Source organism: Corvus hawaiiensis, chromosome 6 (genome assembly GCF_020740725.1).
Source record: "Corvus hawaiiensis isolate bCorHaw1 chromosome 6, bCorHaw1.pri.cur, whole genome shotgun sequence".
Taxonomy (NCBI): domain Eukaryota; kingdom Metazoa; phylum Chordata; class Aves; order Passeriformes; family Corvidae; genus Corvus; species Corvus hawaiiensis.
The window spans coordinates 18243051-18260438 of NC_063218.1; the positions used below are offsets into that span (position 1 = coordinate 18243051).

The following is a 17388-nucleotide window of genomic DNA, read 5'->3' on the forward strand; positions in this document are numbered from 1 at the left end:
GGGAGCTGTTTTGATGTTGCAGTAGACAAAGTAGAATCTCCAATATTTGTTAAGCTTGTCTTGATGCTTACCATTTTTTACCTTGTTACAGTAGCACAACATCCTGATCTTGTGCTACTGTAACAAGAAGCACAGGATAAAAAAATCTCTAATAATTTGCTTATATTAAGTAACTGTAGTGCTTTTAGTGTATCGCAACAATGAACGAATGATTTATCGTGAGAGATGAATTTCTGAATAATTGAGTAAAAAAATCAGGAGGGATAAAGTTACTGCAAATATAAATATGTAAATCTTATACACAGTTCTTTTGATTATATGTTCTTATTAAAAACCAGTCACCCACCCCTTCTCCACTGTAGTGGTTCATGTCTTCTGATTTGTCCTACATGTGTAGTTGAGTTGTAAGAGGAGTTTCCTGTCTTCCTGTTTGGATCGTGAGTTGTGTGTGTGCTGTGGCAAAAAGAATGTGGAACCCTAGGTTGTATTTTTGTATTTTGGAAATACAAAATGTATTTCACATGAAACAAGGTAAGAAATCTGTTGGTTAAAAGGTGTCTAATTCCCCCATCTTCCAGGGGGCTTTACCATATCCAGCCACAAAGCAAGGCTTGGTGCAGGATTTGCCAGTCAGATTCTGTTAAGCCTATTATTTATGACTAATTACGATTATTAATAATATCTCTCTTCCCTCAGATCAAGCTCTCAACAAAGGAAGGAGGGTTTACTTTTAAATTAGCCTATGGTATCTTATACAAGATGGCTGGAAACGTAGCAGCATCTGGTTAGATTAATTTTTCTCATTTACTGCAAGATCGAGTGAACAGCTGAGACTTGGAAATGCTTTTTCATGATCCTAGTCTTCCTTCTTCTGTTATAATCAGATCATCGTGTCTTCTGAAATTCATATTCAGGCGATAAACAATTTTTTATGTTCTGTATTTATATTGTATATATGACCCTTTGTCTTCAGCTTTGTAAATTTTTATCCTAAAATCTTTGGATTTTTAAACCTATTAGAGCTAGTACCATAAAATTGACAGATTGTATGTAGTCAGTTTTTCTCTAGTAATGAATGCTTCCTAGCTCATAAAAAAAAAAAGCAGATATTAATTGCTTGATCATAATTTGTATTAGAGCATACTCTGCAGTTAGATAAATTATGTTTCATTGTCTTCACCGAAACCAAGCAAGTTTGAAGTGCATAGCTGCTCCTTCATTTTAGGTAGAGCAAATTACAGCTTGCTAAATTTCAGAATTTTCAGAAAGGCTGAAAATCACTTCAGCAGTCCAGAACTTACTGAATAATGTAGGCCAGCCACTTAACTTATTAATTTGTTTTTCTTCTCTCTTTCCAGGATTACCTTGGGCATTTCCAGGATGGATAGGGAAGGGTGAAAACTGGCCCTATGACTATCCAGATATCACTGCTTACTATATTGTTTCTTGGATATTAGGAGCAAAACAGTATCATGATTTGGACATTGATTATATTGGGGTCAGTAAAGCAAAATCTCCTGTATATTTTAAGTATATTTTATCTATCTTCACTCCTAAGATCTTGGTCTTGCCTCTCTTTGTTGGTGACTGGAGGAAGAAGAGGAGGGTGTCAAGACAAATTTATATTTTTTTGTAATTGCAGTTTTGGCTGGTGCTGTTGCCAGGGGAAAGGCAGTGGTTGTGTTACTTTACAGTCTTCCTGAAATGATGGCTGTTAAAGTAGAACCAGTGTCAAATGGTTTCTACCTTCCCAATTCTAGGAAAAAGCTACCAAAAAATTTGAGAGTTCTAAAATACTTTCCTTTTCTGCCTTGTTTGTTCTGCTTGCGTTTCAGCAGTTACCAGATAACAAAAAGCATCAGTTAACACAGTTTGTGAGAGTCAGCTAACATGACTAAGCATAAAATATGGTTATTATTTTGCAGAGGAGTAATCCTCTACAACTTCTTCCATTTTTTCCTGCATTATTTATAGTAGATAAAGGTGCATGTTTTACAGTACAACTACTGTATTGTGCTATTGTGCAATATATGAAAGTAGTGAATGAATGTCTGTGATAAAATGTCATAATTTGGAGATGAGAGAGAGAAGCAGACAGTCTGAAAAAAACCTTCAAGTTAATTATTTGATCAAGAAAGTTTGTCAAGGATTCCTCTAAAACCAATCCTATACTTACTGGACACTTATTTTGGACTCTTGAGTGTTTTGATACGAGAAGTTTAACTGCAGAAAAGCTGAAAATCACTTCAGCAGTCCAGAACAAAGCTTCTAGAACTGTGGTTCCCATCCCTCAGAAGTCTGACCTTTCTTCTGTAATGTGGGAAGGTGTATCTCACCTGTATCTCCTCTGGAATGCATCCTGCTTGATGTTGCTGGCTTACTTCATTTGGGTCAGTCTTGCACTGTGGGTAACATAGTGATACTTCAGCAATTCAGTTGTGGGGACAGGGAGAACAATTGCTGTTACATTTTTCTCTGCCCTATGCCCTTGGAGTAGAAGGTAAATTCTGCACTTCATGTGTTTGAGTGATGTTCACTTCTGTGTTGTTACTTCACAGTGACTGGCCTTCTAAATACTCTCCTAAGAAAAGGGAATTTCTGCTTCTCCAGGCAGTGTGGTGATATTGCATATTGTGTGATTTCTTTGTGGGTATAATGTGAAATACAGGAAATCAGTGAGAGGTTTGTGAAGGCTCAGAAACTGTCAAAACAATGTTAATGGTGTTATAATAGTACATGGCTAGCCTTTACCACTCCTTTTGCTGTAAGTACATGTTCTGTATCACTATTTGCTTTATGATAGATGAGCTTTTCAGTAAGTAATGTTTAGATTGGCTCATTTCTGAAGTGACATGTTAACATTTATAGAAAAATGTAGAAATATCAAAATCAATTGTACTTACCCCATCTGCAGGAAAGTGTCTGCTTGTACATCATTGGGTAATCTATACCTTTAGAGGCGAGTCACAGTGTTCATATTGTGGTTAGAAAAAAAAGAAAGAAACAAGGTTTCTTGCCTATGTGTTTTATGGGCCAGGGGGTTTGGTAGAAAGGAAGACCAGTGTTCCTGCTTTTGAATTTTGAGCTCCTTCCATGAAAGATGGAGTTTTACAAATTAGCACATTTTATATCTGTTTACTTAAAATCTGCTGGACCTCTTTTGTGTTCAAGCTTGGATGTAGTCTTGTGTAAAATAGAAAGAATGGTAAGCTTCATTGATTTCTTCAACATGTGGGTTATTCTCTCTCTCTTACGTCTGTGTATTGCAACAGGGGCTCATTCATTAGACCACACCTTAAAGCCACAATGTGTTTTTCAATAATTCCTAGCAAACTGTAGAGCCATTGGTAATGTAACACTGCTGCCATTGTAGAGCTCAAGCAGCTCTAGCATTCTTGTCAGTGAGAAGGCAATCAGGGGACCTTAGAGAAAGATAAAAAAGCGGGTACTATGAACTTTCATACAGAATTTTCCCCAGAAAAGCCGATAACAAAACCAACCTGCACTTTCCTCTAGCACACGGAAACCATGGAGTTGATTAATGGATTCTATAATCTTACATATATATAAATAAAATCTTTAATTCTGCATTGACGTATCCTGATTTTTCTAAATGGATTTTACTTTTCCTTTATAGATATGGAATGAAAGGGCATTTAGTAGCAAATACATTAAGGTATGTATTCTTTTCTTATTTCTGTGAAGTGAGATGCTTGTCTTACCATATGCAAATATTAGCTTTTCTGAATTTCTGCATAGGAAAGGGACTTTAATTTTGCAACTATATTGCTTACTCTGTTGCTTGTAGTTGCATGCATGGAGAGATAACATGGTCAGATATCTAGATTGTTTATTTTGTGTGTCTGAAACTGTTATTTTGAACTTTAAGCATGTCAGTGTATGCTAAATGTTAGGATTTGTAAATTTTAATGGAAGCTTCAGTTGATGCTGCTATCATAGAAACTTGTATCATCTTTATACCAGCTTGGATATAGCTAGAAGTCCAAGATCTAGAATTGCTTAAATAGCTAGGTTCTGTGATTATAGTACCCTTAAATATTGATATAAAACCACAGTAAAAGCTCTGTTTTTAACTTTGCAAAATTCAGTACCTTTTGTTCTAAAAAGCTGGAGGAGTACAGTATTTCACATAACCAACCTTGAGAGAGCTCTGATACTTCTCGCTGCTGAATGCTCCTGCAGCCCCACCCTGCCCTGCTTTGAAAACTCTGTTCAGTTTGTTACATAGTCTTGAAGTGGAATCTTAAGCACAAGCTCCTGCTTTGTTCCTTTCCTTGTTGTTGCTTTGAGGCTAAAACACAATAGCATTACCTTTTCTTAAAAGCAAGTAAGACTTAGAGAATCATAGAATGGCTTATGTTGGAAGGGACTTTAAAGATCATCCAGTTCCATTCCCCCTGCCATGGGCAGGGACACCTTCCTCTAGACCATGTTGCTCAAAACCTCATCCAGCCTGGCCCTGAACACTTCCAGGGATGGGGCATTCCCATCCATTTCTCCTTGTCCTATCACTGCATGCTATTGTAAAAAGTCCCTCTCCATCTTTTCTTGTAGGCTCCTTTTAGGTACTGGAAGGCAGCAGCTAGGTCCCCCAGAACCTCTTCTCCAGGCTGAACGATCCCTAATCTATGTCATGTTGCCTGGAGACTTTCTCATCTCTTTGTCTTGGCTTCCTCATATGGGGAGAAAGAATATGGAGAATAAACTATTGAGTCTAGGTGCAACATTCTACTTTATAGCTTTTCGAATGCTGTTGAATTGAGACTGAGCTTTTGGCTTCTAGAGCTGAACATTCAGTTTAAAATTTTACCTTCAAATCACCCAAATACTTACTGAAGAATTTTGACCTTCCTTCTACTGTATGTTAACTGATGAGAGGTTTTTTACTGAACACCTGTTTTACCATTCATTCTCTTACAGTGTCGCTTGGCACCTCTTCTCTTATCAGCACGACAGTTCTATTTGCAGTCGGCCATTTCACAAGAGGTCAATTTACTGAAGTGTGCTGCTGCTCACCAAACATTTTCTGTAACTCCTATTAAATACATCACAGATAAGCTCTTAGTTATCTGGCTAAATTTTTACTTGTAAGACATTATTCTAGATACTTCATCCACTAAGGCACTAGTTATGTTTCTTATTAAGTAGAAAAAAGAAAAAAGACATGGGGATTCTAATGCTTATAAATTCTTGTTCAAGAAGACCCTGTTCTTTCAGTTATATGTAGACTAGGTGTGGGAGAACTGTTCTGCATATGTTATTGTGGAGTACATTTTGGGTGCATGCAGTTCTGTGTCTTGGTACTTCTCTTTCAGCATGGAAATTCTGCAACCGTTCGTTTTGTTATTCTGATCTGTCTCTGTGGTTAGGCAATTTTTCTGAATGTCTAGGTAGCTAGAAAGCTTTAAATTGCAAGGACTTTCTAGTATTATGAATTTTTCTTCTGGTATACTTTGTGTTTTAGAGGTTTAAAACAGCTGAACTGAACTTCCATTTCTGCTTTTCTTCTTCTTAATAAGTTTTATGTCTTAAATAGTTTTAGATTTAGGCTTTGATTGTCATCAACCCTTAGACTTTGATTTCTGTCCTTATTTGACTACATGAAAAATAGAAATGTTCCATATTCTTCTTCACATTGCTAGAGGGCTATTACAAGAAATTATTTAAGGATTCATGCCTACTGATCTTAGAATCAAGTAGCAAAATCTCTCTCATGCATGCACACAGCACACAGTGCGTAATTTCTTTATAGCTGAGATTGAAAAAAGCATTTTAGACTGTGGAGTGATGTGGATGTTTTTCAGATGCAGCTGTATGTGCAAGCTGCAGAAAATACGTTTTTAAATTTTTTTTTTAATTTCTGATTTGAGTTTTCAGATAATACCAGCCCTCTCTAAGTATGGTTCATTCTTAACTCTTAAGGCTGGGTATATTTTGCATGGGTGTATTTTTACCTAAGAAATTCCACAGACAAATGTGAGCTGTTTATCATCTTTAACAGTGAAATAGTAAGGAGAAGCTGGAAAGACAGGAGTTCTTTTCTGCTGGTGTGTTTGAATTAAAAGTTGGTTGCCCTCAGTTTTGTTGTAAATATGTAATTCTAGTTTTATTCATTACTTTCCATGAAAGTTAGTGAAACATGAGAACCAAGAAGTGTTTAAACTTAAACACTTAAAACATAAAGGTTTTTTTGTTCAGTAAAATGGGCAGTGAAAAGAATGTTTAGGTGCTCTTCACTTCAACAGGACAGGTGTTTGGCAAAGATTTGTTTTCTTAGAGAGCTGCGTGGATAGAAGGTCTTTTCTGTTTTAAAACTTCAATCCCTGTTTTTTCAATACAGTTTTTTTTTGGATCAGGTTAACTTTCACTTCTGATCACTTGGGGAGGTATGTCCACTTCCACATTTCAGCCAGCTGCATTTTTAGATCAGCTTAACATGACTGACTTTATGATAAATCCATTAGTTTTGTTTAATGAATTACATGCATGCAATGGAGTCAGTATGTTGACAGTGTCCAAGTGGAGTATATGTATGCACATGTGGTGTCAAAAGTTATTCAAGTGATGAGAAGCCCATTTTTGTGTAATGACTGTCTCAGTGTCAATGATAATCCTTCAGTTTTAAAAATACTTACCATTAACTTTGTCTTAGTTGCCACTATAGCTTTTGTTTGAGAAGTGAGAACTTTCCTTATCCATCCTGGTCTGAAAATAGGCTTCCACTGACTCTTTTTACAGTTCTTGTTTTCAGTCTTAAATTTTCATGTTGCCTCATTGATGAAGGCTGTACTTTAAGTGGTGTTATCTGTTACTAAGGTGCTTCGACATTCTTTGGACAGACTGGGTCTATGGAACATTGGCATCATCGCCGCGGATGGAGATTGGAACGTCTCAAAAGAGATGATAGTTGATCCCTATCTTAATGATGCTATTGAGGTAGTTGGGTAAGTGTGGGAGAAGGGAGGCATTTTAAACATTGCTATTGCTTCCTTTCTGTAAGTCTTCATCTCCATTTTCAAGAGTCATATATTCTTTTTTATACTTCCTAGCTGTTTCCATTTTTTTCATCATTGTGTACAGTGGTGATGGATTATTCTTTCTTGTCTTTCTCTCTTCTTTCAGTTTAGTACGTGTAAGCTGACCTTATCACTCTTCCATCATTTCTTTCAAGTGTCCAGTTTAGAGCTGTGTTTTAGGCTTCTTAGCACTAGCAAATGACAGGAAACTTCTAACTAATCTGCATGTGCATCTTCCAAGTCAGAAAAACCTTAGGACTGATTTCTTGGTCTGCAACTGGTTTTAATTTCAGGTGAACTTGAACTTTCACAGTGGAACTTAACATCCTGGGACTTTCTGTGGCTGCAGCTGAGATTTTTCTGGTCATATCCTAGAGCTAGAAGTTTCTATTTCTTGCTTATATCTGATAACAGATAGTATTAGAAATGCATGCACTGACAGTAACATAGAAGTAGAAACAAACACCCAAAGTTTGTAAACTAATACAGCCTTTCTCAATTTCGGCAGCTGGGAATGCCTTCTGTTGGAGTTTCAGCAAATGTCAGCTCAGTTGTTTGCCTTCACTCTTGTTCCATAATACACTTTCTTACTAGCTCGCTTCTGGCAACTGGCTTGGTACTTATTCTGCTGTTCTTGCTTTCTTTGTTATCTCTGTTTTCTCTAAATTACACTTAGTTTTTTAAAGAATTACATGTTCCCAGTGGAAATTACCTATTCAGATATGAATTGCTCACGTGTGTTACATTTGGTAACTTGTTTATCTGTTGTTAACCTTACTGTGATAAGAACATTCTTGTGGTCACTCATGTACCATTTATCCTGTAATGTAAGAGAGTATGATATGCTCATCATAGTTTAAATTAATGGATGGTTCAAGGGTTATAGCACAAGTCAGTTAAGCAGGGATTTTACAAAGAAACTGATTTCATATGTGTTGAGCTTGTAAACACCAATCGCCTGAAGGTGGCTGCCTGAGAAATACCTATTGTAGTGTCAGCATTGAGTAACCCATTTGGTTTGAAAAAAACTTAAACTTTCTTAGGTTAGGCAAGAACTTGCAGCTCAGCAAGTTACGGAGCCTGAGGAAATGTTTTAGTAATGGTTTCCATGACAATACAGCTTGAAGAATGAATGCACTGACTGTGTATGGCTCTTGTTTCTTTAGGAGTTTAACAGAATCAAGGGTAGGAGTAGTTGTTTTTGTTTGTGCCTTTAGAACACAGACATGTTTTATTTGTTCTTTAAAATGAAGGTTCTTTTTGTCAGAGATTTTTCTTGAATGTCGTACAGATTTTCCCCAACTCTCCCACCACCACTGATCACAAAAAATGAAGAGTTATGTCTTCCTGTGCAGTGTTTTTGTTATCTCTCAAGAAATTAGGGCTAGTACACAATGAGAACACCATGTTTCTCAACCAATGCTGACTTAAGGGTGCTAACTACTAAAGAGAATTCTTGCTGACCTAGTGAAAGATAATAGTATTTACGTGTCTGTCCTTCAGGTTCAGAAAGTTGCTGAAAGTATACTTATCTTTATGTCTCTTAGATAAATGTGTCTAGTTGTTTGCAAAATCTACTAGTCTGTTTTCCTAAATAGTCTTTAATTCTTTCCTCAGAAATCCTTTTCAGCATATTCTTTTGTAATGTCTTTTCAGGTATAACCCTCTCTGTGACTTTTTTTAGTTCTTTTAGTGTGGAATGGAAACGTGGGATTAAATTTATATTGTTTTATTTAGAAATTTTCAAAATAGTTGAAATTATTGCTTTGGCATCCATACACAAAAAATAACTGCCCTTTCCCTTTCTTTGTGTTTCAATTAATTTTCTGTTTTCCTTTTTTTTCTTTTTGGCATCAGGTAATTTTTACCTTGATACCATTGCTCTCCATGGAACTTTATCCCTGCCTAAAATGCCATTTGTAATCTGAAGGATATCTGTGGTAGATTAAAGGTAAATGGGATGTGGGAAGAATCAGAAAGGTGGAAGTGAGAAAACTCATGGATTAAGTTAGACAGCTTAACAGAGAAAGTAAAAGCTGTATCTGCAAGCAAAGCACAATGTAAATTTCCAGAGTTTTACTAAAGACATAAACAATATTGGTCCTAATATCAGCCTATGCGGGCATTGCTAGCAATCTGCTCCCTGACAGCAGTTCTCTATCCACCTCGGTGGAAGACTTTGCTGAAGTCAAGGTATATGACATCTACTGATTTCACTCTGCCTGTACAGATAATCACCATGTAGAAAGCAGTCATGTTTGTAAGCATGATTTGCCCTTGTTAAATTCATGCTGCTGTTCCCAGTTATCCTCCTATCCTTCTAGTGCTTTGACATGGCTTCCAGGAAGACTTGCTCTGTAACCTTCCTGGGGACTGTGGCTAGATTGATAGCTCTGTAGTTTTACAGGTCCTCCTTCTTGAAGACGAACATTAAAACTTCTCTAGTCAGCAGGAACCTCCCCTAATTGCTAAATACATTAACCTTTATGTATGAGTCTGCAAGCCAAATGCTTTTTCTAATGCAAGATGTAATGGGAAAGTAAAACACAGAAGTATACTGTTAGTAATGTTAGTAGTACCAACGTGTTCAGCTGAAGTCCTTAAAACTTGAGGGGAGAAAATCTTTATGTTTCAGGCTGATGTCTGACTGTACATAACCTAGTTCAGATTCCAGTCTGTGGAAGAAAAATCGTGCAGTACTGTTTTTTGCAGATAGTGTGGCCTGTTAGAGAAGATTATATCTGGTAGAAATATACAGAATGATTTGAAGATAGTTAGGTGTTTGATGTTACACGAATTTACAAGTACAGCAATTACTGTTACAGGACCTCTGGACTTCAAGAAACTGCATTGTTAGACTTGATGTTATGTGACATTCTAGATTTGTTTCATTGACTTTCAAGGCCTCAAAAATCTCTAGGGAAGTGTACATTAGTTGCAATTTTAAAGATTGAAATAAACACAGTTGGGTAATAAAGTGTATATGTGTCTGGTGTTTTTCTTGTTTGTTTTGTTACTTGTGTTTAGGAAGAGCTCATCTAATTTGTGGTTCCTTCACTGTTAAATTGTAATAGTTGATTAGCAGAGAGAGTAGGGGGAATCAGCTCCTCTTTTTAATGAAATGTTTACTGTGCTTTTGCAAGGTTTATAAATTATAGTTCAATTGTCCTTGCCCTGTATGTGGTCCTTTTATGTGGTAGTTTAACCATCAGCGCTGTAACATCTATGTGGCTGATCTGCAAATAGAGTATTTTGCATGAAATGTGATATGCTATGTCTTTATTGATACTTTGTGTTTGCAAGAAGAACAAAACATTTTTAATTTTTCCTTTTATAATGTATTTTGGGATTCAGTATGGTAGAGAAAGAAGGTGTCATTTGAAGTCACTTTGTGCTTGACAGTCTTGTTTTGTTTGTTGTAACAGTTGTCCAAGTCACAAAAACATGAATTGAAGCATAGTAGTTTTTGCAGCTAGTGCTGAAGAAGATGCTGCCTTTCTCAATATAAAATTTTGACAATTTGAAAAACATTTTTTTTATTTGTCCTTTCTCTCTGTTCTTTGCTCTCCTTTTTTTTCCAAGCTGTTGAGGTACACATTGGATAAGCATGGTCTGGAGCAGGTGAGGATCATAGCCAGCGATAGACTGTGGGAGCCCATTGCCTTTGTCATGCTGATTGACTCTGAGCTCCACGGAGTGGTCGATGTGATTGGGTAGGGGGTTCTCTGTTCTTCTTTCTTGGTGGTTTGGTTATAGTTTGTCTTCATCTTATTTGTAACTAACACAGCCAAAGCTTTACCTTTCTGTACTCTTACCTGCAAGGAAAGGATTGATACTATAAAACTTTCTTACTAACCCACATCAAATCACACAGCTCTTGTCCCAGTAACAGCCTCAACTTTTAATTGAATCAGGAGTCTTATATCATGTTGAAGATTCCTGTTGGGCGAGGTTGCACTTCTGATGGATTGAAGGTTTTTTGGACAGCACTGTTTATTCTGAGCGTTGTTTTGGTTACTCCAATTGGTTTGCAAAAGGTGCTTTAGCTTTACAACTTTGTACACAGCCTTGTGTTACTAACTTTGTTGCTTTGTTAGTGGTTTGTTACTGAAATGTTTGTGATCCAGAAATGAATTTGGGCTGTGATTCTTCTTTGAGTTACAGTGGCTTGATTCTTAATTCCCATTTTGTTTTGATGGCAAAGTTGTATTTGGAAAACATGCAACCGGCTGAGTTGTTTTACTGGTTCTGGGTTTAGTCATTGTAATAGTAGACTAAATTTGGGATTGATTACTGACTTGATGGCTGAATGGAAATGTGTGTATGAAATGTTCATTAACTTCTCTTTTTACAGTAGCTCTAAACTTTACTTACTAGGTGCCATTAACTTCCCTGACCCAATCACATGCTTCAAATGTGGCCGTTCCTTGCTTCAACTTGAGTCTTTTCCATTCATGTTTATATATCTGAACCATAGGAGGTGTAGAAATGAAGGCTTTTTTTCTCCAAATACAGATAGGCAGTCAGTGTCATCTGCCCTTCCAATCAGTCCCTCTCCCCATTCTGAACATGAACAGTATCCTGGCAGTTTTTCTTAGGTGGAGTTTTGGATCATGTCTGGATGAAGTTCAGCAGTTTTTACACTGTCTAAGTAAGCTGTATTTGCTTAACTCTTTACAAGTGTAAGTTTACATCCCTGCTCTGATTCAGTCTTAACAGGGAGATTAAATACTCTTGTGTATTTTAGCTTTTATTTGGCAGGGATATTGATACTTAAGAAACACCTTTTCCAGAGTGTGGAAAGACAAATTATTCCTTTTCTGCTTTGTTTTTGCAAGCTATGCACTTTATGCCGTTACAAAACCCTTTTGCTTGGTACTAAGGCAATACTTACGTTCCCAAGCCAAAGGGGAAATACACAGTAATCTGTATGGCAGAGAAGAATGTAGCTAAAATCCCCACTATCTGATACATTACCATTAGTGAAGCTACGTATGAAGGACTACAACACTGGGAAATGGCTCATTGTCCAGTAGAGGGAAAATAATGAAAAAACCCCAACAGTCAGCATAGAAAAACTGGTGTTTCTTGTATTCCTGCCACAGATGTATCGATTTGTCAAGTTGCAGACTAACAGTAAAGGAAATATTTATGCTTACCTTTCCAGTGCTGATAGTTTCATTTTAGTGTACATGTTTAGTGTGTTCAGTGAATGTGCTAAGTGAGGAAAATCACAACCCTGTTTTCTGCAAGTGGTTTTATTTCAGTCAGACAAACCTTGCATGGTGGATTAGTGCTGTGATTGAATATAATCAGTCTCCATTGGGAGAAAGGATCTCTCCTCATACTAAGGAAGATCTTGAAAAGAAAATGAGCTATCGCTATATGTTTCAACTGTTAGCAGTTTATACCTCTGTACCTTCTGTAGTCCAGCTAGTATGCTTTTTTGAAACCTGAGTTTATTAAAAAAGATGTACAAAATCAGTGAAGTTTATGCTTAGTTCTAAGACATTCATGCAGCTAAGTTCTCAGCATAATGCCTAGTGCTGTATCTTATTGTTGGTTTTACATTATTTATGGTTTTGTTTAAAATAGTATGAGTTAGTATGTATTTTCTCTATTCAGCACATTGCAGTAATGAACATCTTCAAACTCAATTTCAGCTTGCTTTAGCAAGCTGTGGAAGTTGCATGGTATTTTTAAATCCAAGTTTATCTATATGCTGTCATGTAGCAGAACAAATAATCTACTGATACAAATACAATAAGCTCTGTAATGTTACAGCTCCCCCTTGTTCAATTTTCTTCTATTCCACTTGTAGTATTCCAAAGAAATTTTATTTTTCATTATCAGTTTGAAGGAGGTGAATCATTGCTGCTGTATGTACTTCCAAACTTTGATTTTCTCTTTGTACTAAGTCCTCTTTCTTTTTAAAATACTGTGTAGGGCTCACTATCCTGGGACAAAAACAGTGCAAAATGCCATATTAACTGGGAAGAAACTGTGGTCTTCAGAAGATTACAGTACTTTCAATAATGATGTTGGTGCAGGCTGCTGGGCTCGGATCCTGAACCAAAACTACGTGAACGGAAACATGACCGCGTAAGTGTTGGGCACTGTTGCTCGCTTTCACAACTTGGGGTGTAAGAATTATTTAAAGTACTGTGTAACACGTCCATCTGCTATGGTGAGAAAACAGGTAGACTGAAAGTCACCCCAATGTAGTCTGAATTCAAACATAGTAGGATATGAAGTCTGCTGTTCTTACCTCTTTCTGGGGTAGAAGTACCACAAGTTTCAATGTATTCTTGTTCCCCAGCACCCAGTGGTTTATGCAGTTAATTTCAGATGCCTTTGAGACTGATGATAATTATTAAAAAGAGAATGTTCTTAAGAAGAGCTAACAATAAAAAATATTGTAGGAAAATAACAATAAAACTAGTTTATCGTGTTTTTCTTAAGGTCTTTATCAGATTGTTTATCTTCAATTACAGATATAATTATCTAGTTTTTCCATACAACTTCTTCCTCAGAATCCATTCTTAAACATGCTGTAGTCTTTTGATACATTTACTGTTCTCTGCACATTTTCTTTCCAAACTGAAAACTGTAATAAAAATGTTCTCTTTAATGGGATAATACATAACTCAGTTTTAGAAAAGAATAGAAAATATAATTTGATGTTTCTGGTGCAACAACTGCTAATCTGAAAGAAAGACAGAAGTTTGATTAAAGAAAATGTAGGCATCAAGATGTAAGCAAAATTGTTAAAAGCTTTTAGATTCTATTTAACTTCATTTTGGAAAATAAAGAGAAATATTCTTGTCTGTTGCTTCAAGTGGAGTGCAGGAAAAATCACTGCTACTTGTAAAGGGAAGTTTCTTGAATCACCTGGTTTCTAAAAATCTTTTGTTTTCTCTGCAAGCTGAAATTTTCAACCAGATGAATATTTCCTGCATGAATTCCTCATCATTCTGCTTGCTTCTTAATCCTCATATGTTTTAATATCTTAATTTGGGGTCTTCCTTTTCCCATTGTTTTTCTATTTTTACAAGCCCTTTCGAATTATGTATGCCCCATTTTTTTTCACAGCCTAACAGCCAGGCATATGTGTTGTATTTATAAATTATTGTAGAATAGTTCCAAGTCCAGATGTCCAGCACTGAAGTTATCTTGGCTTTTATGCTGAAAACAGAATCTTTCTGACTAAAGGCAGCTTATCTTTCTGCTAAGCTTGTTTCCTTTGAAGTTGAGTTTCCTACCTTTTTTTCTAAGTTTGAAATCAGCAGAACGAGTTTGATGTGAGCAAGCTGAATTTACAATTCAAGAGTTGTTTATTTTATGATCGCGTTTTTGTAGAATTCCGGGATCTCTTCTGTATGTATTTATAGTGTGATAAGTCTGTGGCAGTGACTTTAGAATGAGGCCTTTGTACTCACCTGTATTCAACACCAAAACAGATTGACAGCTTTTGCCTTCTGCGTAACTGCTCTGTTAAGCTGTATTTCCATATTTAAGGCCCAGAGGTCTTAAGTTTAAAGCCCTTGCAAAACATTTTCAGTGAAGCGCAAATCAAAGGGCATGAAGTGATTATCCTTCTCAGTATCCTGACAACGTCTTGAAAGAGCAACAGCTCCTGGAGGATGACTGGTTAAAGTTGTTTGCTGTTTGTTACTTATATAGATAAAGATAAGATCTTTTTTTTTGGTGGTACTTAACTGCTCCCCTAAAAAACTCCATCCAAAACAACTACCACCATGCACAGCAATAACCAAGCAATCAAAAAAACCTCAACTAAACAACATCCGGCAACAAGCTGTAGACTTTGCTAACAAAATTTTTTCCCTTCAGAATGGAAAAAAGCCCCAAACAGATGGAGTCTTTACCCTCAATACATATTTCCTTTAATGTACAACTTCTTATGGTGCTATAACCAGAGAATTTATCACCAGTTTTGGAAGAAGTACTCCACAGTGGAAGCTGATTTGCTTGATTTTTCTCTCCTGTAGGGTTTTTTTTCCTTTTAGCTGGAAAGATATTCCTTCCACAACCACCCCTCAAATTGTTTTCATTATATGCTGGAGAAAAAGAAGGAGTGGATTCTTGTACTGTTAAATCTAATACCATCCATATGAATAGAGCAAACACCTGTTTTTCTTCCAGAACAATTGCATGGAACCTGGTGGCTAGTTATTATGAGCAGTTGCCCTTTGGTCGATGTGGATTAATGACAGCACAGGAGCCATGGAGCGGCCACTATAAAGTTGAATCTCCTATCTGGATTACAGGTGAAAATTTTGCAGCTGAAAGTTTGGTGATCTGACATCAAGCATCACTGTATTTTCTGAGGCCTTTATTTATTTAGTGTTTTTATGTGTATTATTTTTTTGCACCAAATTAAGGTAGATTTGTGGAAAGTTTTGTGAATACATTAAGAAAGAAGAATACAATCTCATTTCAATAGAAAGCAGAAAAATATAATAAAATATAATATTTGTACTTGATCTTTAGCTGTATCAGAAATGAATGAGGTACTGCCTTTATAGCTGTTACTATTAAAATATTTTGATCTGAAGTGCCTATAAAGGTTAATGTGCTTTCCTGTTTCCTTTCCTTTTTCTATTTTTAATCCTTGAGTATCAATCAATTCCATTTGGTAGTTCTCAATTTAAGATAAATGGAACAAAGAACTTCTTGTCCTGCTGGACATTCTTGGCTTGTGTAAATCAGCATTTCCTTGAGCTTGGGGAAAGGAAAGCATGTTCATGTTGTGATTGTGGACACGGATTCACTGGCTAGTCTGTAGTCCTTCTGTAATATTTTACTGTCTTTGCCACAGTTCTGTAGAGCAACTATGCAGTGCCATGAAGGAGGAACAAGACAAATGCTTTAATTTCTGTTCTTCTGCTAGTTATCTATATATGGAAAAGCATTAAAGGAAAAATGGCCATAGTGTCGCATGAAGAACAGCTGAGCAGTTGTTCCTGTGTCCATGTTGCTCAGGATTTTCATGATCTGCGTCATATTCTTCTTTGATAGTTTCACTTACTTGCTGAAAACCCTACTTAGTTATTCCTCATGGAGTTGCCCATCTGTGCTTTCTCTGGCTCAAATGTTTACTTTATTTAAAGAAAAAGAAAGAGATTCGGGAAAATCTAAACTGTGATGAATATTCAGATTGAATGGGCATGATTACCTTGTATAGTTTGTACTTCATGTCTAAATAATCGCTATCATTTTAACTGTTTTGTCTGCCACAGAGTTGATATTTTAAATTTTGCTGTAGTATAATTCTTTAATCTTTTGTCTGACATAGGTAAAATTTGTTTTGGAAGTTCTATTACTTTCTTCCCCAAATCAGGTTTCTGTTTTGTCAGCATGTATGAGAGAGAGACTTAATTAAGCCTACAAATGGTACCATTTTTTATTAAGTCTTAATGATTATATTCTGATTTTTGTCTCAGCACACACCACACAATTTACTCAGCCAGGGTGGTCATACTTGCAAGTGGATGGACACTTAGAAGGAGGTGGCAGTTTTGTAGCTCTGACAGATGGCCTAGGGAACCTTACCATCATCATTGAAACTATGGTATGTGCATCAGCAATTCCAGTGGACTAGAAAAGTTAAAGGAAATGTTTTGTTATGAAGAACCTGTCTTGATTTACATAGTTCAGTGTCTGTGAATGTTCTTTGATACTTGTAGCTTTATTAGTGACTTCACTAGAGGCTGTTTTTTCTATCTGAACTTTAAATACCTAGTTGAGACTTACTGGAGGCCAATATATATGCCATCTTTATCTTTTTATTACACATTTAATTGGATGACACACTGGGAGGAAGTTACATCATGTGCTTTCTTAAAATCTGTATTCAAAATAAAATTATTAAACGAGTGTAATTGCAGCTATTAAGATAACAGTGAAATAAACTATTGCTTTTTAAATTTCAATTCTATGCTGTATGTTTTTAATGAATGTTTCCATTCCAGTAATGTGTGTTTCTTGTGTTACATTTATTTTTTTCCTTCAGAGTCATAATCACTCTAAATGTATCAGGCCTCCATTGCCAAATTTCAGTGTCCTACCTCAGAGAGCAACTTTCTACCTCAGAGGGTCATTTGTAAGTAGATCTTGAATACATTTGATCAGCCTTGTAAAATGAATTGCCATTCGTATTCAAATACATGCAAATCAGTATCACAGGTTAACAAGAAATTAACAGTCTCCAGTATAGGAGGCTGTTACACCCCGGCAAAGCATTCTACTTCTGTTTTACCATGAGATGCAATGTCATAACTGCAAGTGTAGAATTGCTACCTCCCAGTCTAATCATCTCTATATTGGAGAA

At 36.3% G+C, this 17388-nt stretch overlaps 1 protein-coding gene across 2 annotated transcripts in view; it reads left to right on the forward strand.

Moving 5' to 3' along the window:
* The window catches only part of GALC (galactosylceramidase), a 32857-nt gene that overhangs the window by 5320 nt on the left and 10149 nt on the right, over nt 1–17388 (forward strand). Inside the window, exons 5-11 of one of the 2 annotated variants that reach the window (XM_048306350.1) lie at nt 1359–1498; nt 3638–3676; nt 6838–6965; nt 12984–13139; nt 15201–15325; nt 16502–16629; nt 17071–17160. In XM_048306350.1, coding sequence (XP_048162307.1) covers nt 1359–1498; nt 3638–3676; nt 6838–6965; nt 12984–13139; nt 15201–15325; nt 16502–16629; nt 17071–17160 — 806 coding nt within the window. Of the gene's footprint in view, nt 1–1358; nt 1499–3637; nt 3677–6837; nt 6966–10619; nt 10751–12983; nt 13140–15200; nt 15326–16501; nt 16630–17070; nt 17161–17388 lie in introns of both variants that reach the window. The other variant, XM_048306349.1, reaches the window with a different exon arrangement.